Raw genomic sequence first — 23724 nt, forward strand, 5'->3', positions numbered from 1 at the left:
TTACTTTTTCGGGGTGGGGTGGGTGGTGGGGGTTAGTTAGTTAACTCACATTATCAGTGACATCGATAACAAGTGCCTGAAAACTGTAACACTTGTAGTCCCACAAGTGTGACCTACGTCTTCAACTAATGATTTTATGTGGTGGGTGCTTGCCACCTATAGTGTACATGTATGTAAGTAGTAAGTAGAAGATAAATATAGGTGGCTAAGCAAAAGTGGCCTTTAATCCCCAACACTTTCTTAAGGTGAAGAGAACCCTCCCTTGTCTCAAAAAATCCAAGGTTTGTCTCTTTATCAATTCCTTTCCTTTATCTAGAGCTTCTTTGTTATTTGCTATTGAGTGTTCTCAATTCTAGCATTGAAGTGTTGCAAAGAAGCATGATTGAAAATTTGTGTATTTACAATTAAACATGTTTTTGAATGTGATGTTTAATATTTTCTTAGATGTCAATTTGAATGGTCAGTTTCACTTATTCTTAAAATACTCTAATTGCTCATAATTAGACTCTTTGTTTAATGCAATTTTTAAAAGGGTTTAAATGTGATGAGAACCCTATGCAAACTCTAGCTAGGGTTTAGGAATGCATGGATAAAAGTTGGTTTTAATGCTCTTTTCATGGCCTACTTGATGCGATCTGTAATGTGCAAATATAGTATATGCATGGATGCCGCTTTGTTAGTATCCAAAGTTCACATAGGAAATAAGGTAAAGGTAGAAAATTAGAGAAATGAGTGTGGATATCATGCTCAAGGGTGAAGATTATTCTTACCCTTTGGCTTGATTTACTTGGGGTCTTAGTGAGATGGTGAATGACTTGCACTTCCCCTTCCTTTGTTTATGCCTCCTCTAAGTAATTCTAGGATGATTATCTAGGGTGAATTAATAGATTACCATCATTATATTTATGACTTGTCATGACCCTTTCCATAATCTAGTTGATGAATCTTAGTTTCATTTGAAGACTAGAAGTCTCAACATAGCTCAAAGTGAGCCTAATAATAAGCCTCTATATCAGTCTCAAAGCGAGATCGGTCTAATCTTGTGTCTAATTGAAAGTATGTAGAGTAACACTAATTGGAAGTTCTAAGATTGGCCTATAAATTGGCCCATGATAGCATGCTGTCTAATTCCCCCCAACTTTAGGCCTCCACCTAGGAATTTCTAACCAGTTTGACTCTTTACTTTCAACACATAGCACCTTCGATGAAGTCTCTCTTCCTCACTCCCCACCCCCCTCTCTCTCTCTCTCTCTGGCTCTCGGTTTGTTTTCTTTTCCTTTTTCCCTAAACATTGTACCTTTGTTTTTTGGGGTTTTGAAATGCATTAACACATTGTGGTTAAACTTTAAATCTGAGTCATGGTAAACAATGTGTTTAATATAGCATAAAAGCCATCTTTCATGTTTATCAATGCAGTTACATGCGAATTTTTTTAATTGAGATCCATGTGATTATAATAGGTTTTCTAATAGGAAGTTCAACGCACTTGCTTTTATACAACACCCCTTCACATCTCAGCTTCCATTCTTTCATGTGTATGTGTGTGTTTCAATGGACACAAGGACCATAAAGAAGCTGCAATAGTAGTAGTAGGAGGAGGAGAACAACAACACTAAGCGATTGATATATGTAAAGACAAAAAGGCTTTACATAATACATGTGTGTGCATATACTCATACACATATAATATGCTATTCAAATTTGCACATCAGGATCAGGGTTCCTTGGAGTGCTTACATCATGTGAATGCAAGTGCGGATTCTAGAGGCATAAGCATGAAAACATAAGTTATGGAATGGAGACTTGTAGAAGGGGGTTGAGGCTTGAGGTTCCATATTGTGCATCAAGATAGACATGTAGGTACAGAGGTGGAAGACTTGCAATTTGGTGATATAAGACATGGAGCATGCTAGAGGAGTTGGGCATGTTAATGGATCTTAGCTTGGATCACTGTCACTAAATTGATTGCTTATTACGCATTCTCTATTTTTTAAAAAATTTATGTCAATAAAGTAATGACTCACTTTTCTTTAAGTGTTGATGATGATCTAGCATGGCCATGAGACCATTTAAAGACCAATATTCCTAGTGCATCACTTAATGGGGTGATCAAAGCAGTGTGACGGGGATATTTGGTACATGTAGAACAAGTTATGAAGGGGAAAAGAAGTGTCTACCAAGTGTAAGAGTGTACACAAGAACCAAGGAGTTACACATAAATGAAGATGGATTAAGTTCTAAGAAGAGGAATTGCATTAGCATTGTGTATATGTATCTATGTGTGCATCTGGGGACGCTTGGGAATGTTTACTTGTGTATAATGAGCATTGCATTCATTTGGGGTCATCCTCCCTTACAAGTCAAGGTTTAAGGTATTTTCTTTCATTAAGAAAGAACAGAAGTGCAAGTGCTACGAAAGCTCTATTGAAATCAAGCGCCAAGAGGAGAGCCCTACACATATTGTGTAGGAGAGAAGGAGACTCGAGAAGGATCAAAAGGTGCCAACTTCCAAGTTATGCAAGTGTTAGCCGGTTGTATACCGTGAAAGGAAACGTGATCTTGCTTCAAAGATCTACAAGTAAGAACCGGCTTATGTGTAATGGAGGAGCTTGCTCCTTGTCAATAATATAACTCCATAAGGGGGGGGGGGGGGACTGGCCCATCTTCTAGTCCCTAGTGTGTTGTCAATTTCTCTCTCTCTCTCTCTCTCTCTCTCTCTCTCTCTCTCTCTCTCTCTCTCTCTCTCTCTCTCTCTCTCTCTCTCTCTCTCTCTCTCTCTCTCTCTCTACATTTTTCTTTTCTCTCATCTATTCTCCCTCTATGCCAGCATAATATTCCCCATATATATTTTAGGTATATAGGAAAGTCGAGCGTGTATCATGGGCCTTATAACAGTGGTATCAGAGCATGTCTCTTTGCTTTTCTCAAAGTAAAGGCGATCCTTGCAAGAAGAAGGTAAAGATGGCAACTAATGAAGTGCCTACAAGTGAGCAATTACACGCTCAATGGACAGCCAGAAAAAGCATGAGAAGGTCACTAGTTATGTGGACAAGTTTTGATCTACTCTTCTCAAGGTTACTCCTTTCATGGAGATTAGTGATGAAGAGAAGAAAAGGAAGTTTGAAGTTGGCCTACTCCCTCATTTACACAGAACCATGAAGGTGTATCCACATTAAACCTTATCTTGCATGATGGAGTTTGCCATCATAGCTGAAAGTTTGCATACACTCGGTACATCTTGAAAGTTAGAGATGAGTTCTTATAGAGCTAGACAAGAGTAGCTCTATTATCAACTAAGAGACATGACTAATCAAAGAAGACCTATCTTTACCCATGATCAATATTCAAAGCCAGAGGGTAACAAGAAGAAGCGCAAGTATCTCTCACCCTCTAAGATACAAAAGTACAAAGAGGAAGAAATGTGCTTTCTTTGTGGTGAGTTAGGGCATATGAAGCCCACCAGTTGTCCTCACAAAAGGAAGGAAGCAAATGTGGTTAAAGATCCTCCTCCGCCATCCTCAAAATTTATTCCAGATGTGCAAGTTAACACTCATTCAAATGAGAAGAAAAGACAACTCTTAAAGGATTGGGGAACACTCAACAATCAACAAGTTTTGATACTCTTTGATCCATGGTCCACGTATAATTTTGTATCAGCAGATATTGTTGAAAGACTACAAATTCCACCGGATCGATTATTAGGAACACCAATTGGATCAAGTTTGGCATTTGAAGGACTTACAACCAATTCTACTCCTATCCAAGGAAGTTGAATCTTAGAATTGGGGATTACTGTGACCAATAATCTTTTCTACTTGCACCCATTGGTAACTGTGATGTTATCTTAGGTATGCCTTGGCATTACAAGATTAGACCTCTTCCCGATTTTGCTAAGAAGATCCTTGCATTTCAATTCAAGGGTCAGAACATAGTATGCATTGCTGATGCTGGAGATTGGCATGTGCCAATGGTTAGTCATGTTAGCATTTCTAAAGAAATGATGAAAGCTATTTCTACGTACATGATTTTTGTGAGAGAGTCAAAAGAAGCTAATGAATCAAGGGCACTTGATGCCTCTAATTAACACACAATACCAACTAGTGCTTCTAAGTCTCAGACTCTAGAAAAACCCCTCTCTTTAATGGATCAAGCCAGACATGATTTTGCTAAACAATATGAAGATTGTTTTAGTGATTCACTCCTAGGAGAGTTACCTCCTAAGCGCCTGGAAGATCACACAATTAATCCTATCCCAGGCAGTACACCACCTAACCAACCACCTTACCGAGTAAGTGCAAGTCAGCAAGAGGATATCCTGAAACAAGTAAAGAAACTGTTGGAAAAAGGGTTAGTTCGACCTAGCTCTTCTCCATACTGCTCTCCAGTCTTACTTGTTCAAAAGAAAGATGGTTCTTTCCGTACGTGCATAGACTACAGATCTTTGAACAAGATCACAATCAAGAATCGTTTCCTATCCCAAGGATAGATTATATATTGGATAAGTTGCAAGGGGCTAGTGTCTTTAGTCACATTGATCTCAAGAGTGGCTATCACCAGATACGGATAGCACCTGAAGATGTTCATAAGACAACTTTTTGTACAACATTTGAACTATACGTTTTTAGTCATGCCATTTGGTTTGACTAATGCACCCGCCACATTCAATTGAGTGATGGAGAGAATTTTCAGACCTCTCTCAAAGCTCACAGGTGTCTTCTTTGACGACATTCAAATATTTTCACGGTTTGAAGAAGAGCATAGAAAACATCTATCTACTGTTGTTCAAGAGCTTTCGGAAATTCATTACTTGGGCCATATTGTTTCTCACAATTTGGTGAGAATGGATCCTGAGAAGATTCGAGCCATTGTTGAATGGCCTACATCTACTTCTGTACATGAAGTTAGAAGTTTATTGGGCCTATATTCATACTACAAGAGGTTCATACGAGGTTTTGTGTATGTTGCATCTCTTCTACATGACCTTACTAAGAAACGAATGCCTTTTCGCTTGGGATCAAGGCAACTACAAGCCTTTGAAAGAATTAAGATTCTTGCGACTCAAGAACCAATTCTCATAGTTCTAGGTCTTCAAAAACATTTTGACGTTCACTGCGATGCTTCTGGGGATTGCATTGGAGCTGTGCTGAACCAAGAGCATCATGTAGTAGCATTTGAGAGCTGACATCTCAAGGATCATGAGCTACATGCTCCAGGATATGAGAAAGAGCTTATGGCAGTGGTACATGCTTTTCAAGTATGGAAAAACTATTTACTTGGTGCAAATTTTGTTATTAAAACAAATCACCAAAGTCTAAGATACTTCCTTACTCAGAAGAAGCTCTCAAAGAAACATATGCGATGGGCAAATTTCTTATCTATTTTTCATTTTTAAATCCTTCATACATCTGAAACTAAGAGGGTGTGGTAGTAGATGCTCTATCACGGCGACCTTGAGTGAATGTAATCACAATTGTTTACCGTAATGAATTCATGAATTTACCCAAAATGTATGCAACTGATTCTAACTTCTCAACCATATGGGATTAGCTTAACTCAGGTAAGTCGATTACACCTTACTCGATTCGAGATGGTTATTTGTATCATCATCAAGCAATTTGTGTAGCATTACCATTGCGACACAAGGTAATGGATGAAGCACATGCATCTCCATATGCTAGACATAGGGTATTCTACCCATTACTCAAGCATTGGAAAGATATTTCTTTTGGCCCACTCTTAGAGCTGACATTGAAAGATATGTCTACGAGTGCAAGATATGCCAAAAAGTAAAGTATGACAAGAATAAACCACCTGGTCTACTAAAGCCATTACATATTCCCAATGAGCCTTGGGAAAGTATAGCCATGGACTTTATCATGGAGCTTCCTTGCACACAAGCAGGCAATAATGCAATCTGGACTATGATTGATAGATTCAGTAAGCAAGCTCACTTTATACATGTGCGAAAGACAATCAAAGCCAATCATATGGCTAAGCTATTCATTGCTCATATTTTCAAACATCATGGCATGCCTATGTCCATTATAAGTGATCGAGATCCCCGCATGACCAGCCTCTTTTGGCAAGCTCTATTCGAGAACCTCGGGACAAAGTTAAAGTTTTCATCCTCTTATCATCCTCAAACAGATGGGCAGAGTCAAAGTGCTAATTCTACTATTCTGGACCTTTTGAAATCCTATGTCTCTGATAATAAAAAAGAATGGGAAAAGTATTTGCCTTTAGTAGAGTTTGCATACAATAATATAATGCACTCTAATACTGGTAAGGCACTATTTGAGATCATCTATGGTAAGCCTCATTTACCACCCATCCTTCTTATGAAGGATAAGATCTTTGCAACAAATGAGTTTGTTAAAGACATTGATACAGCTTTCACTCAAGTAAAAGCTACTATCCAAAGAACGCAAGAGAAGTAGAAACGCGAAGCTGATAAGCATCGTCATAAGTTAGATCTCAATTTGGGACAACATGTTCTTGTTAAGTTTGAGAAGGCTCACTTAAAGAAGCAGAAAGGTCAAAGGGGCAAAGTGGTTAAGCTTTCTAATCGCTATTATGGCCCTTTCAAGATCACAGATAAGATAAATGATGTGACTTTTTATTTGGATCTACCAAGTCATTGAAACATTCATAATGCTTTCCATATAAGTTTGCTACATCCCTATATTGCAAACCTCCAATGGAACCAATCAAGGAAGATTTACTTCACATAGAAGAAAGAGAAGAGTTCCTTGTGCCTGAAAGAATTTTACACCATCAGGACAATACTCTAAGGTCGGGTAAGGTATTACGGAAGTATCTGGTCAAGTTTAAGAATTATCCCCCATTGGACGCTTAGTTTATGAGACTGAGAGAGAACTACAAGACTTTCCAGATCTTCTCAAGGACTATGTATCTCCTCTACAGTTGAGGTCAATTGTTTAGAAGCCAGAGGGATGTCACTAAATTGTTTGCTTATTACGCATTCTCTATTTTTTTTAAAAAAATTATGTCAATAAATTAATGACTCACTTTTCTTTAAGTGTTGATGATGATCTAGCATGGCCATGAGAGCATTTAGAGACCAATATTCCTCATGCATCACTTAATGGTGTGATCAGAGTACTGTGACGGGGATATCTGGTACAGACAGTACAAGTTATGAAAGGGAAAAGAAGTGTCTACCAAGTGTAAGAGTGTACACAAGAACCAAGGAGTTACACATAAATGAATATAGATTAAGTTCTAAGAAGAGGAAGTGCATTAGCATTGTGTATATGCATTTATGTGTGCATTCCGGGATGCTTGGGAATATTTACTTGTGTGTAATGAGCATTGCATTCATTTGAGGTTATCCTCTCCCTTACAAGTCAAGGTTTAAGGTATTTTTTTCATTAAGAAAGACACGAGAGGTAATTCTCTTACTAGGAAAGACAAGAGACATGATCCTCTAGAAGGGAGGAGAGAAGTGATTTTCTCTTTCTAAGGTCTAAAAAAAACACGAGCTTTTGTATGGAAGTCAATCTTAAGGTTGAGCCCCAAGTCAATTTAATAAACTCTCCTTAAGGTGGTTGCATTCATTTGAGGTCATCCTCTCCCTTACAAGTCAAGGTTTAAGGTATTTTTTTTCATTAAGAAAGACAAGAGAGGTAATTCTCTCACTAGGAAAGACAAGAGACATGATCCTCTGGAAGCGAGGAGAGAAGTGATTTTCTCTTTCTAAGGTCTAAAAAGACACGAGCTTTTGTGTGGAAGTCAATCTTAAGGTTGAGGCCCAAGTCAATTTAATGAACTCTCCTTAAGGTGGTTGCATGGACCACAAGTTAAGAGTACAACTTGAGAAGCTGTTCTTTTTAAAAAAGGCATGGTGAATCCATTTTTAAAATATATCGCGATACAAAGACGATCTCTAAAAACGGGCCACGTGGATTATTGAAGACAGTGAGATCTACAACATTTATGGTGGATGTTTTTTCATCCAAAGAACGCACATAAAGATATATTGAAATTAGTGCTCCAGAGTAGGTCCTGGAACAACCATATCTTGCATGAGGATCAACTCAAGTCTCTCTCCAAGAAGAGAAGCTCTTGAAAGCCTATAAAAGAGGAGGCTCTCCTTGGGTGTGAGAGATGAAAAAGGAAGCATCACTTTGCATGCATCCAAGAGGAGAAGAGAAGGTGCAAGTGCTGCGGAAGCTCTGCCAATTATTTTAAAATGTGCAATAGGAGAGGTTATTTGGCAAGGATAACAATAGCATAACTATAATTGTCCTGGACAATAGTGATTTATCATCCACACATATAAGTTCTACGTTTGAAGAGGCATATGTGTTAGTTTTAATGTAGATGAAAACCACCCATAATCATTGCCAAACCTTCCAAAAAGGTGTTACACTAAAATAAACCAACCCAAAGATAGAAAATAGAACAATAATAGCCTCGTGCCACCACTCAAGCTAATTAATTGGATCCCAAATAGACATCATTCTTCCTACTAAGAGAGGATCAAAAGTAGCCTCAAGTCGCTCTTGACTACTCTAAGCAAGCTAAGTCTGACCATATTGCTTCCAATTTAGTCAAAGATCCACTCACTTGTGGGGGCTGCAAACATGCCAAGTTCTACTCAAGACGAGCCTAATTCTTTCCAATCCCAAAGTGGAACCAAAATAGTTGCAACCCTTGATTGTGATTGCTATAAGATCCGAGATACACGCTCAACTTTCTTATATACTTAAAATATATATGGGGAATATTATGTTGGCACAGAGGGAGAATAGATGAGAGAAAAGAAAGATGTAGAGAGAGAGAGAGAGAGAGAGAGAGAGAGAGAGAGAGAGAGAGAGAGAGAGAGAACTTGGTAACACACTAGGGACTAGAAGATGGGCCAATCCCCCCCCCCCCCCCCCCCCTTGTGGAGTTATATTATTGACAAGGAGCAAGCTCCTCCATTGTACATAAGCCGATTCTTACCTGTAGATCTTTGAAATAAGATCACGGTTCCTTGCACTGTATACAACTGGCTAACACTTGCACAACTTGGAAGTTGGCACCTTTTGATCCTTCTCGAGTCTCCTTCTCTCCTACACAATATGTGTAGGGCTCTCCTCTTGGCACTTGATTTCAACAGAGCTTCCGCAGCACTTGCACCTTCTCTTCTCCTCTTGGAACTTGATTTCAGCAGAGCTTAGGGTGCAAAAATAGGGTATTAACCATCAGTACATTCTAACTATTTTGGATGGCATGGTGCCTCTAATGCTAGAGGAGCTCTCAGTGCAGAAAATATTGAAAAGGACAGCTTAAGCTCTCTTCATCTTGTAGAAGGAAGTCGATTATGAGAATCAGGATTCTATACAGCAAGCAATGGACAATGTAAGGCAAGTGGAGTCATCATAGACCACATGCATGCACCCCACGACAAACTTCTGGGATTGAAGGATGGATTAACTATTGGGGAAGATGACAAAGCATGCATGATGACAAAGTTGTGAACAACCAATACATCCAATATATGCATAAACTTCACCCTTGATAACATGCAAAATATGCTAAAGATGAGAAGGTTGAAATTATCCCGAAGACCACAATCTCTCTCTCTCTCATCATTGGATCCATCTTTGATTTCATGCACACATTCATCTTTTGCTTGTTTCCTTCCTAGAAATGAAAGTGTCTTGCTGTCTTGATCTCTCTAGCCTTGACCACCACTGATACCATGTACATCAATGTTGTCCTTCAACATGAACAATGCATGGTTGCTGAAGAATTCGTCATTGTTGTTTGATAGGCTCTACTTGGAGAGACCATCATGAAGATGGGTGCATAGACACTTTTATGATCCATGCAAGCAACGAGGGTGAGGATAAACTATGTGAGGTTGAAGAGCTTAGAGATGAGGGTGTCCATGAGGGTGAATCCTAGGCACATGGGAGTGTGAAGGGCATGGATTGGGCTAGGTTGCAATGCACAATGCACAAGTAGGGGATGTGGGTTGAAAAATAGTTAGCCTCCTTTTACTCTAAGTAGAAAATGTTGATCATTAGAGACCAACTACCATCACTAGCTAGTCATAGTCAAGGTGCAAGTTTATAATACAATAGGCACATATACTAATTTAATATGCTTGTAACCATTGAGTTATTTGGAATACTTGGCAATAATGATCATTCAGTTATTTGCAATGCTTAGCAATAATGATCATGGTCTATTAGCATCTAATTATACTTTTGACACTTATATCAGTGGAGAAGATGATATATATTGGGCAGTTGTGAATGCCTAGGGCACATGGCTCTTTGATGCAAATGCTTGAATTTCCATCATGCGAGTGGCATCTTGGAATGTAAGTAGTTCATTGAACCTTGCTACTTTTAACAGTTGCTTACAAGGAAACATAAATAAGTATGAGAATATTTTGATTATCAAGGATTCCATCAATGTTATTTGCATATGTGCATGTATGGATGACATTAATTAGGATTACACAGTGTGGCATGCAAAGTAAAGTGAGTTGCATCTTTTATGTGCATTTGAAAATGATATTTGATGTGAATGTGAGGCCGAAGCTTGAATGTATGGAAAGATTGGTGCATGAACTCACGAATGGGGTGAAAATGTATAATTAATATATGACATTTTCCTTCATGATCAAATAGATTGGTGTCATAAGCTAAACATTTCCTTTCCTTTTACACATGAGAGAGAGAGAGAGAGAGAGAGAGAGAGAGAGAGAGAGAGAGAGAGAGAGAGAGAGAGAGAGAGAGAGAGAGAGAGAGAGAGAGAGAGAGAGAGAGAGAGAGAGAGAGAGAGAGAGAGAGAGAGAGAGAGAGAGAGAGAGAGAGAGAGAGAGAGAGAGAGAGAGAGAGAGAGAGAGAGAGAGAGAGAGAGAGAATCACTTAAACAATATAGATCACTTATCGAATAAAAAATTTACTATTGAAGTATGGAAAGAGATAAGATTCCATAATGATTTGCAACAAAACATCTGATGAAATAATGTAACAAAGTACTATGGTGCAATTATGAAGGTATACATGAGATCTTTGAACCATATGAGGAATTAGTAATGATAAACTTTGATTTAGAGAAAAATAGAATTGTTGGAATACAATGAGACATGTAACATAAAACCATGAGATTAGTATCTTCTTCACCATTCTACGAGTAAGTTTAACAAACCAAATACGATGAAGGGTTGAACCTACTATGCATGTGCATGTGTGGGCATGTGTGTGTATGTGTGGGGGAGAGAAAGTGAGATAGTTAGAAGGGGTGGAGGGGGAGGTTTCACTACCCTTGCTTTGTCAATACTTTGACACCCATGCCTATGTAGTAGTTAGAAACTCATTACGCTAGTGCATATCCTTAGTCTTTGTAACTTTCTCACTTTAGACCCTTTTCAATCATCCTTTATCCATTCATTTATTTATTTGAAACATACATTTAGGAAAGGCATGTCATGCACAAGTTAATTTGACATGCATGAGTTCATGGAGTCAAGTTTAGGCTCATAAACATACCAAGGTTTGCTTCATTTACTTGAAGGGATCCATGCTAATGTGTTCAACAAATGCTGGCATCTCCTTCATTCCCACATCCAAAATATATTTTCTCTCCCATCCTTTAGCTTGTTTACAGGATCAAATTGCTAGATATTAAGACATGTGTGAAGTATCGAGGGAAGCAAATGGTTGACCAAGGTTTTGTGGAAGACCTATTGATTATGCTAAATGCTCGCAAGCAAGTTCTAGAGAAGACCATGGAAGCCTTGAGTCTATATGAAAAGGTAGTTGGTTTTAGAATCAATTGCAAATCTTTTTGGATCAACATCATTGAAGACACTCTTCAGGACGTCGGTTAGGATGGGAGAGTGGTTAGCATGGGTTAAATCTTGAGGCACCTTGAGTTTCCCTTGAATATTTAAGTCAATGACATTGCCAAAGCAAACTGGGTTTTGGGATTTGTGAGTGGCCAATCAACTTGCAAGTTGATGGTCCCTTCGGTTCATCCTTATCTTAAGAGTGACAACTCTTCCACGTGGTTAGCACCCTTAAATCATAGGAGGCCAACGCTGTAACTATTTGACCGATAAGACTATTGCAATCAGTCTCCCCCAAGTCTATCACCACGTGGTTAGCACCCTTAAATCGTGGAAGGCCAACGTTGTAACTATTTATTTAATCGATAGGACTATTACAATGAGTCTCCCCCAAGTCTATCGACTTATGCGTGGTGCGGCTCTTGACCACTTTCACGGGCCACCTTAAAAGCCAAAAAATATCATGCGTCATCATCGAGGCTGCTTAGCATGGAGCTCAGTAGCTCCTTTGGCTGTGATAGTGTTGCTGATATGAGAACCATCGCGACGGCTGTTCCATCTGCATCGGCCCCTCCTCAGGAACTCCCATTTGTCCACAGCCTCGCATTTTGTCGGGGACACGACGGTCTGTCTTCTTCTCGGATGAGAGGGAGCTCTTCTCGCCGGTGGCCGAAGCTCAGCAACAATAGCAGGAATGGAGGAAAGCCTCTCATCGTAAGATGTATTTGCATTCCATTAATGAATCACTGGTATAAGTATTGTATGGAAATGTTCAAACCAAAACTCCAGACATACTTTTGGAAGAGGAATGCAAGATGCGCTTGTAGAACCGAAACTACTCTACATGTAAAACAATCATATAGGCAATTTGCAAACCGTGCCCTGTAAGACGGGTTTATGGAGGAGAGACGCAAGATGCACTTGTAGATTCTACAGGTAAAAGAATTGCATCATTCATAACAATGTACAAACCATATTCCACAAGACACAATTTTGGAAGTGGAAGGCAAGAAGCGCTCATAGAATTGAAACAATCTCCACAGGTAAGATAATTGAATAGCAATGTCCTAACCACATTCCTTCAGACTGTTTTGGAAAAGAAATGCAAGAAGTGCTTGTAAAATCGAAACAATCGGTCTCTGTCTAAGTAGAAGAAACAGGAATACAATTCTCTTTCATGCCTTTCTCCTTAGACAGAGCATCTATTGTGTGATGTAATATTCGCTATAAAGCTTTGTTATGCTTTCTGCAATGTAAAGGTTGGCACTGTTTTACACTGCTTTAATGAACTCTGATTAAGCAAAATAATTGCACGATCATATCGGAATTTGTGTCAACAGTTGATGTGCAGCAACTCATAATCTCACATGAATCAGAACGAGTCCACATGATTCAGATGTAACCAAATGTGTCATGCTTTGTTACTTTACATCTAAGCAGAAATGTTCCTCTCTCTTAAAATTTGAGTCACACATTCAGTTGTTGTGAAGACATAGTTATTTCCTGAAGAAAGTTCATAAAAGAATCTGGTTGCAGGTGAGATGCTTGTGCCATTCATTCACAGCTGCAGAAGCTCCAATGACTGCATGCTTTTCAGGCATCGGAGATACTGAGGAACCTGTTTTACTTTGTAAAACTGAGACATTACCAACTGCTGTTTCTCTATTTGATGCAAAGGAAGCCCTCACGAATGCTGTAATCGTGTTACAGTCAAATCCTTTGGGCTTTGCCAGTGGCATTCTGCGCTTCCAGGTCGATTCCTAAAAAGCTTAAAGTTCTCCTGGTTATCATTTTTGTTTGGATATGTGGCTGTTTTAGCCTGTTATCTCGTACATACTTGTGATTAGAGCTCTACTTTTGAAATTTCATCAGCAACAAGATAGTCATTGCTATGCATATACAAAAAATAATCTAATTAATAATATTTTACAGAATATCCTTGTTTATTTCGATTTCAATATTGAATCTTCTCTGTTTATTTGATATTACTCTATTTATTGTCTGCTCATTGTAGCCATAACTTGCACAGGGACATTCTAGCTATCAAAAATCTTCTAACTAGAACGAGGGCTATGCTAGGACTTATAGCATTGATCTGGGCTCTTCTTTGATAGTTATACATTGTTGGCTAGCTATTCGAGCTTGTTTGAGCACATGATAGTAGGTCACTGATTAAACAAAAACAAGAACTTTGATGTCAAGATGATCTCATACTCTGTTAGTGGATGTGGTCCCCCATGCTATAGATGCCCAAGAAGCAGGTGAGAAATGGCAGGCAAGTCACAGGTAGAAGAGAAGGTGGGAGGCAGGCAACTGATGCACGTGGCGAGGATAAGGTTGAGATGTAGTAGAAAAGTGATGGTTAGTGGAAGGTGTAGGAGGCTGAGAGAAAATTATTGACCTAGAGCATGGGGATAGTGAGGGGGATGCCCATCACAGTCGACCCAGGAGTTATGGGTGTGCTCATTTGTTGAAAGGTGAGAGGCATTGTGTTAAAGGGTGGCATTCCCCCGAACGAAGTACCATGGTGCAAAGAGGTAGAGAATGGGGTGGAGAAGGAAAAGGTGCTAGGAGCGGAGATGGAAGATCCAACCCCTAGGGTGTGTGAAGCAGATGTGGAGTGTAATCCAAGATTTTGGAAAGATGATGAGAGATGATCAAGGTGTGATGTAGAAGAGGGTGGAATGGGAGGGAAGCGAGAAGGGTGTGTGATATGCTGAAATGAAACAGAAGCTGTAGATGTACTTGAATTCCGTCTGCTTTGTGAGCCCCTTGTATTGAAGTTCACATATGCAAAGCCATCCGGATCCTGTACCTCAAAAGAAGAAACATGCGAGGGTTTTGATTCATGCAACACAAAAGAATTGTACAAACATGACATTGGACTTGGCCGAGATGATAAAGATGGATCGCCAGACGTTCGGAATGCCATATGTCCTCCATGATCGGAGAGGTGGCTAGCCTCACCAACCAGTCTGGATGTGGTAGCAAAACTGGTAGGAGGGGTGTAAACATCACCGTACTTGTTGCGATAGTACTCCTCAAAGTCCTCCTCTGTCATGTTAGTGAAATCTGGTGAAGGGGGAATGTTGTCCTCCTCACCGAGTCCATAATGCCGTCTCAGGGCCTCTAATGATGGAGAAGCCTGATAAGACATCATAGGAACTGGAGAAGGTGTCTGGGACATTGTGATTCGGTTACGAGTCGTATTGTGTGCCTTGCACAAATACTAGCTCTCAACAATATCCGCAGGATACTCTTTACAAGAGCACCGGCTTTGATACCATGTTAAGAAGACTGCTAGGGTTTGCACTGAGGACACACAGAGTGTACGACCACGACAGAAACACAAAGACACAGACACAGACACAGACACAGACACAGACACAGAGGGCAAAACTCAAACCCTAAATGCAAAACTCAAAACTCAAACAGAAGAAGGGAGAGAGAGAACACAACTCTGAAGTGAATGAATGCTGTAAATGAATGTAAGAGTGTACAGTGCGCTCAAGGGCAGAGCAATGTCGGAGTGTGACGTCTACCGAAGACGGATCCCAAGTCTGTGACCACCAGTCGGAGTGTAGGAGTGCTGAATAGTGAATGGCAGCAGGCTGGTCACCAAAACGCAGTAGTCTGGAGGCTGAAAACTGGTAAATGCAGGAGTGTACCACGGATCGGGGGCTAGAAATTGTGCACAGTCTGCTGTAAACAGCAGGCTGAAACAGTGTCTAAGCAGGGCCTGCAATGCTGAAAACGCAGGCTGGCTGACCCTGGAGATGATGGACAGCAGGCTGAACAGCAGGCTGGGACAGTTTGGAGCAATCGCCAGCAGCTGAGAGCTGTCACCTACAGCAATGGACAGGCTGAAGATGATGAGGCTGCAGTTGATGATGGCTGGACAGCAGATGGATGCGCGCTGTAGGTTGGAAACTGGGCGCCAACAGCAGGAGAGAATGTGTGGGCTGGTGTGACCTGCAAACAAGGATGATGGCTGAATGGGGGCAGCCTGTCTATTTATAGATGTGGAAGGGCCCCAAAAATTAGGGTTTCCACTAACCTCTCTTGAACCGCTCCCCATTTTAGGGTTTCCACTGAACTCTCTGGAACCGCTCCTCGTTTTAGGGTTTTACTCTAAAAGAGCATTCTTAGTGTGTTTTGGGACTGTTTAAGAGGCTAATCAGCAAGTAATGTATATTTTAGCTCCACACCCCCTCTTAGGCCCAAAACTGAGCTGAAAGGTTAGGCTAGTCATTGTGATGTGTATGTACCCCAAGGCGTCCCACCCCAAAGCAGCCAAGGCATCGGACAAAGGGTGCACATCGGCTGCAAAGTGGCCTACCAAGACTACAGAGGCAATGGTGATCGTACCAAGGGAATCCAAGTAGTCACCCCAGAGAGGACAGGGCATCAAACAAAGGGTGCACGTCGGCTGCCCAATGGCCTACCAAGCCCTACAAAGACGGATGGAACTACATGGATTGTTTTTTTTTTTGAATAAGTGAAGTAAATTTGATGGGATGCAGCCGATCGAGTAAAAGTGACCCAGAAGACGGGAGGGTACACCCAACACATCACAAAACAGTACAAGCTAACCCAGCCACTTAGGGTGTCGATGAGGAGGGAAAATAGGTGATGAGGTATCCATATGATGAAGAAGGATGGTGGTGTGGTAACAACAGCCGCCGCTGATGGAAATAGCTTAGGATCCGTTCAATTGGTATTCTGCACAATGAGATGCAAAGTATGCTACATGCTGAAGAATGCTCATGCAGCAGGTGTCACTTGGACAGTGTCCCTCATGGGGAGATTATTCACTTGCCCAAGCGCCCTAGTACAAAGATGATGAAATCATGCAATGCAAAGGGTAAGGTACAACAGGGGGGAGAAGCCGATGTCAAAGACAAAGTGCTGAAGCTTGTAGAATACCAAGAAGGGTAGGAACCTCCTCTCAACCTGGATGTAGATGCCAAAGAAGGAAGAGGGGGAGAGCAAAACTCCAAGGATGATGAAACCATGAAGGAATAGCGCACATCCCAAGTTTCCAGCCCTGGTAGGATTGGGCAAACCTGCATGTTAGCCCTATACTAAAAACAAAACCCGCAAAGGAGATCAAAGTCTGTAATCACAGAAGTCAGTAGTGAGATGCTCCAAAAACAAAACAAAACAAAAATGAAAAGCTAACTAAAGGAACAAGTGTAAAGATGCAATTGTGTATGTGTGTGTGAGTAAATGCAGCGGAAGACTTAAAATGTAGAGACAAAAATCCTATAGGCCTGACTCTAAGAGTGCGAAAAATGAATGCTAGACTAACCTAGGGTATTCGAAAGGACCTAGAGACATGCTAGTCTAGGAAGGTGGCCACCATCGCGTACCTCCAGTAGCAGGGCTCTGCCAAGGAAACGCTTGACGAGGTGGGGAGGAAGGTGAGATAGATGCATGAAGTGCAACGGGATCGGAACCTGCAGACTAATCAACCAATCCTTTAGGAGTAGAGAAGGATGGCCGCTGAGGTTGTCCAGGTGCCACATGTGCAGCAGTTGCTGTGGGGGCTGGAGGAGCAGATGGGGCTGAAGCGGAAGGCGTAGCCCCATTGGATTGTGAAGTCGCAGCTGCCTGTCTGCTGAGGCTTTTTAGGTGGAAGACCTTGGGCCTTGGAGCGACATTCCTCGTCTACATGGCCTGCTCTCTGGGAGTGTGTGCAAAACCGGTTTTTCTTAGGGAGTTGCTGCCAGATAGGTCTTGATTCTTTGGTTCCATTGGAGGAAGAGGAGTCACCCTTTGATTGGCTTGCCTTCGCATCTAGCGAGTTCTTGCCACTGATGGTTTTCCCTCCCGAAGAAGTGCAATGGGATTGGAACTTGCAGACTAATGCCATTGGACATGAAGTGCAATGGGATCGGAACCTGCAGACTAATCAACCAATCCTTGAGGAGTAGAGAAGGATGGCCGCTGAGGTTGTCCGGGTGCCACATGTCCAGCAGTCGCTGTGGGGGTTGGAGGAGCAGATGGGGCAGCAGCGGAAGGCGTAGCCCCATTGGATTGTGAAGTTGCAGCGGCCTGCTGAGGCTTTTTAGGTGGAAGACCTTGGGCCTTGGAGTGACATTCCTCGTCCACATGGCCTGCTCTTTGGCAGTGTGTGCAAAACCGGTTTTTCTTAGGGAGTTGCTGCCAGATAGGTCTTGATTCTTTGGTTCCATTGGAGGACAAGGAGTCACCCTTTGATTGGCTTGCCTTCGCATCTAGCGAGTTCTTGCCACTGGTGGTTTTTCCTCCCGAAGAAGAAGCAACCAACCCCCTCTGCTCTGAATAAGGCTGTGATGAAGATTTCTTATGGACTTGATCATGCAGCCTTGCGTAACGCAAGAACTGGCACTCAAACTCTTAGAAGATTGGCAATCGAGGTTAGGAGATGATGTGTTGAATGAAATTGAAGTATTTTGCAGGCAACTTATTCAAGAAGAATGTAACCTGATCGTCATTTGACTTTGGAGAGCCAGTAGTGGCGAACTCGACAAGTAACCGCTTGTAGTCAGCCAACTTGACTTTCAGTTCATCCCCTTCCTTAAGAGACAACTCTTGAAGCTCAAAGTTGAGATTGATGCGCCGAGTACGATCACGAACCGCATAGCGGTCGAGAAGGTGACTTCAACGCTCTGACGTGAGCGGGAAGTGCTGCAACTGAGAGTGAAACTCAGGAAGCAATTCCTGCATTAGCTTAACATTCTCCATTGATGGATGTAGTGACGGTGAGCTAGTCGAGGGTCCGGCATAGGCTTTAGACCAATGACGAGGTCCCAAAGACCCTGAGACTCAAGCAGTTGTTGCATGAAATTCGACTAAGTAGTGAAATTTGACCTGTTAAAACGTGTCTTATTCGTGAAGGCATTCTTGGACGTTGCAACAGGAGTGGTAGTGCTCAGAGATGGATAGTTTAAAAAAGTGTAGTGGGGGTCGGATGGGGGAGTGGAGTACACTTGGGAATGGGCCCCAAAGTTCCCACTAGGCATGTGGGTAGTGTGCAACGTAGATGCATAGGTAGGGATGGGCATGGTAACCACATGAGGAACCCAAGGAGGGGGAATGGGAACACTGGGAGTAGAAGATGGGAATCCTTGTGTAGGTGTAACCCAAAGAGAGTGTGAAGATGCACCATAAGCTGAGGATGGAAACCCCTGCGTATGAGTGGTCATGGGAGATGTGAAGCTGGGGATAGTGAGGGGGATGCCCATCACAGTCGACCCAGGAGTTATGGGTGTGCTCATTTGTTGAAAGGTGAGAGGCATTGTGTTAAAGGGTGGCATTCCCCCGAACGAAGTACCATGGTGCAAAGAGGTAGAGAATGGGGTGGAGAAGGAAAAGGTGCTAGGAGCGGAGATGGAAGATCCAACCCCTAGGGTGTGTGAAGCAGATGTGGAGTGTAATCCAAGATTTTGGAAAGATGATGAGAGATGATCAAGGTGTGATGTAGAAGAGGGTGGAATGGGAGGGAAGCGAGAAGGGTGTGTGATATGCTGAAATGAAACAGAAGCTGTAGATGTACTTGAATTCCGTCTGCTTTGTGAGCCCCTTGTATTGAAGTTCACATATGCAAAGCCATCCGGATCCTGTACCTCAAAAGAAGAAACATGCGAGGGTTTTGATTCATGCAACACAAAAGAATTGTACAAACATGACATTGGACTTGGCTGAGATGATAAAGATGGATCGCCAGACGTTCGGAATGCCATATGTCCTCCATGATCGGAGAGGTGGCTAGCCTCACCAACCAGTCTGGATGTGGTAGCAAAACTGGTAGGAGGGGTGTAAACATCACCGTACTTGTTGCGATAGTACTCCTCAAAGTCCTCCTCTGTCATGTTAGTGAAATCTGGTGAAGGGGGAATGTTGTCCTCCTCACCGAGTCCATAATGCCGTCTCAGGGCCTCTAATGATGGAGAAGCCTGATAAGACATCATAGGAACTGGAGAAGGTGTCTGGGACATTGTGATTCGGTTACGAGTCGTATTGTGTGCCTTGCACAAATACTAGCTCTCAACAATATCCGCAGGATACTCTTTACAAGAGCACCGGCTTTGATACCATGTTAAGAAGACTGCTAGGGTTTGCACTGAGGACACACAGAGTGTACGACCACGACAGAAACACAAAGACACAGACACAGACACAGACACAGACACAGACACAGAGGGCAAAACTCAAACCCTAAATGCAAAACTCAAAACTCAAACAGAAGAAGGGAGAGAGAGAACACAACTCTGAAGTGAATGAATGCTGTAAATGAATGTAAGAGTGTACAGTGCGCTCAAGGGCAGAGCAATGTCGGAGTGTGACGTCTACCGAAGACGGATCCCAAGTCTGTGACCACCAGTCGGAGTGTAGGAGTGCTGAATAGTGAATGGCAGCAGGCTGGTCACCAAAACGCAGTAGTCTGGAGGCTGAAAACTGGTAAATGCAGGAGTGTACCACGGATCGGGGGCTAGAAATTGTGCACAGTCTGCTGTAAACAGCAGGCTGAAACAGTGTCTAAGCAGGGCCTGCAATGCTGAAAACGCAGGCTGGCTGACCCTGGAGATGATGGACAGCAGGCTGAACAGCAGGCTGGGACAGTTTGGAGCAATCGCCAGCAGCTGAGAGCTGTCACCTACAGCAATGGACAGGCTGAAGATGATGAGGCTGCAGTTGATGATGGCTGGACAGCAGATGGATGCGCGCTGTAGGTTGGAAACTGGGCGCCAACAGCAGGAGAGAATGTGTGGGCTGGTGTGACCTACAAACAAGGATGATGGCTGAATGGGGGCAGCCTGTCTATTTATAGATGTGGAAGGGCCCCAAAAATTAGGGTTTCCACTAACCTCTCTTGAACCGCTCCCCATTTTAGGGTTTCCACTGAACTCTCTGGAACCGCTCCTCGTTTTAGGGTTTTACTCTAAAAGAGCATTCTTAGTGTGTTTTGGGGCTGTTTAAGAGGCTAATCAGCAAGTAATGTATATTTTAGCTCCACACCCCCTCTTAGGCCCAAAACTGAGCTGAAAGGTTAGGCTAGTCATTGTGATGTGTATGTACCCCAAGGCGTCCCACCCCAAAGCAGCCAAGGCATCGGACAAAGGGTGCACATCGGCTGCAAAGTGGCCTACCAAGACTACAGAGGCAATGGTGATCGTACCAAGGGAATCCGAGTAGTCACCCCAGAGAGGACAGGGCATCAAACAAAGGGTGCACGTCGGCTGCCCAATGGCCTACCAAGCCCTACAAAGACGGATGGAACTACATGGATTGTTTTTTTTTTGAATAAGTGAAGTAAATTTGATGGGATGCAGCCGATCGAGTAAAAGTGACCCAGAAGACGGGAGGGTACACCCAACACATCACAAAACAGTACAAGCTAACCCAGCCACTTAGGGTGTCGATGAGGAGGGAAAATAGGTGATGAGGTATCCATATGATGAAGAAGGATGGTGGTGTGGTAACAACAGCCGCCGCTGATGGAAATAGCTTAGGATCCGTTCAATTGGTATTCTGCACAATGAGATGCAAAGTATGCTACATACTGAAGAATGCTCATGCAGCAGGTGTCACTTGGACAGTGTCCCTCATGGGGAGATTATTCACTTGCCCAAGCGCCCTAGTACAAAGATGATGAAATCATGCAATGCAAAGGGTAAGGTACAACAGGGGGGAGAAGCCGATGTCGAAGACAAAGTGCTGAAGCTTGTAGAATACCAAGAAGGGTAGGAACCTCCTCTCAACCTGGATGTAGATGCCAAAGAAGGAAGAGGAGCTTGATGTCGGTCTTCGTGTGGTGCCGAGAACCATAAGGAATGAAGAAGAGAAGGGAGAGCAAAACTCCAAGGATGATGAAACCATGAAGGAATAGCGCACATCCCAAGTTTCCAGCCCTGGTAGGATTGGGCAAACCTGCATGTTAGCCCTATACTAAAAACAAAACCCGCAAAGGAGATCAAAGTCTGTAATCACAGAAGTCAGTAGTGAGATGCTCCAAAAACAAAACAAAACAAAAATGAAAAGCTAACTAAAGGAACAAGTGTAAAGATGCAATTGTGTATGTGTGTGTGAGTAAATGCAGCGGAAGACTTAAAATGTAGAGACAAAAATCCTATAGGCCCGACTCTAAGAGTGCGAAAAATGAATGCTAGACTAACCTAGGGTATTCGAAAGGACCTAGAGACATGCTAGTCTAGGAAGGTGGCCACCATTGCGTACCTCCAGTAGCAGGGCTCTGCCAAGGAAACGCTTGACGAGGTGGGGAGGAAGGTGAGATAGATGCATGAAGTGCAACGGGATCGGAACCTGCAGACTAATCAACCAATCCTTTAGGAGTAGAGAAGGATGGCCGCTGAGGTTGTCCAGGTGCCACATGTGCAGCAGTTGCTGTGGGGGCTGGAGGAGCAGATGGGGCAGAAGCGGAAGGCGTAGCCCCACTGGATTGTGAAGTCGCAGCTGCCTGTCTGCTGAGGCTTTTTAGGTGGAAGACCTTGGGCCTTGGAGCGACATTCCTCGTCTACATGGCCTGCTCTCTGGGAGTGTGTGCAAAACCGGTTTTTCTTAGGGAGTTGCTGCCAGATAGGTCTTGATTCTTTGGTTCCATTGGAGGAAGAGGAGTCACCCTTTGATTGGCTTGCCTTCGCATCTAGCGAGTTCTTGCCACTGATGGTTTTCCCTCCCGAAGAAGTGCAATGGGATTGGAACTTGCAGACTAATGCCATTGGACATGAAGTGCAATGGGATCGGAACCTGCAGACTAATCAACCAATCCTTGAGGAGTAGAGAAGGATGGCCGCTGAGGTTGTCCGGGTGCCACATGTCCAGCAGTCGCTGTGGGGGTTGGAGGAGCAGATGGGGCAGCAGCGGAAGGCGTAGCCCCATTGGATTGTGAAGTTGCAGCGGCCTGCTGAGGCTTTTTAGGTGGAAGACCTTGGGCCTTGGAGTGACATTCCTCGTCCACATGGCCTGCTCTTTGGCAGTGTGTGCAAAACCGGTTTTTCTTAGGGAGTTGCTGCCAGATAGGTCTTGATTCTTTGGTTCCATTGGAGGACAAGGAGTCACCCTTTGATTGGCTTGCCTTCGCATCTAGCGAGTTCTTGCCACTGGTGGTTTTTCCTCCCGAAGAAGAAGCAACCAACCCCCTCTGCTCTGAATAAGGCTGTGATGAAGATTTCTTGTGGACTTGATCATGCAGCCTTGCGTAACGCAAGAACTGGCACTCAAACTCTTAGAAGATTGGCAATCGAGGTTAGGAGATGATGTGTTGAATGAAATTGAAGTATTTTGCAGGCAACTTATTCAAGAAGAATGTAACCTGATCGTCATTTGACTTTGGAGAGCCAGTAGTGGCGAACTCGACAAGTAACCGCTTGTAGTCAGCCAACTTGACTTTCAGTTCATCCCCTTCCTTAAGAGACAACTCTTGAAGCTCAAAGTTGAGATTGATGCGCCGAGTACGATCACGAACCGCATAGCGGTCGAGAAGGTGACTTCAACGCTCTGACGTGAGCGGGAAGTGCTGCAACTGAGAGTGAAACTCAGGAAGCAATTCCTGCATTAGCTTAACATTCTCCATTGATGGATGTAGTGAGGGTGAGCTAGTCGAGGGTCCGGCATAGGCTTTAGACCAATGACGAGGTCCCAAAGACCCTGAGACTCAAGCAGTTGTTGCATGAAATTCGACTAAGTAGTGAAATTTGACCTGTTAAAACGTGTCTTATTCGTGAAGGCATTCTTGGACGTTGCAACAGGAGTGGTAGTGCTCAGAGATGGATAGTTTAAAAAAGTGTAGTGGGGGTCGGATGGGGGAGTGGAGTACACTTGGGAATGGGCCCCAAAGTTCCCACTAGGCATGTGGGTAGTGTGCAACGTAGATGCATAGGTAGGGATGGGCATGGTAACCACATGAG

At 42.9% G+C, this 23724-nt stretch overlaps 1 protein-coding gene across 5 annotated transcripts in view; it reads left to right on the plus strand.

The window, feature by feature from the left end:
* Positions 1-12224: 12224 nt before the first annotated feature.
* PHYLLO (2-oxoglutarate decarboxylase/hydro-lyase/magnesium ion-binding protein) overlaps positions 12225-23724 on the plus strand; it is a 309033-nt gene continuing 297533 nt past the window's right edge. For 4 of the 5 annotated variants that reach the window (XM_087700921.1, XM_087700906.1, XM_087700912.1 and 1 more), the window contains exons 1-2: positions 12236-12526; positions 13349-13564. In XM_087700921.1, coding sequence (XP_087557047.1) covers positions 12302-12526; positions 13349-13564 — 441 coding nt within the window. In that variant the 5' untranslated portion in view covers positions 12236-12301. Of the gene's footprint in view, positions 12527-13348; positions 13565-23724 lie in introns of all 5 variants that reach the window. The other variant, XM_087700941.1, reaches the window with a different exon arrangement.

Source organism: Lygodium microphyllum, chromosome 2, assembly GCF_053477565.2.
Source record: "Lygodium microphyllum isolate KBCC chromosome 2, Lygodium_microphyllum_v1.1.10, whole genome shotgun sequence".
Classification (NCBI taxonomy): domain Eukaryota; kingdom Viridiplantae; phylum Streptophyta; class Polypodiopsida; order Schizaeales; family Lygodiaceae; genus Lygodium; species Lygodium microphyllum.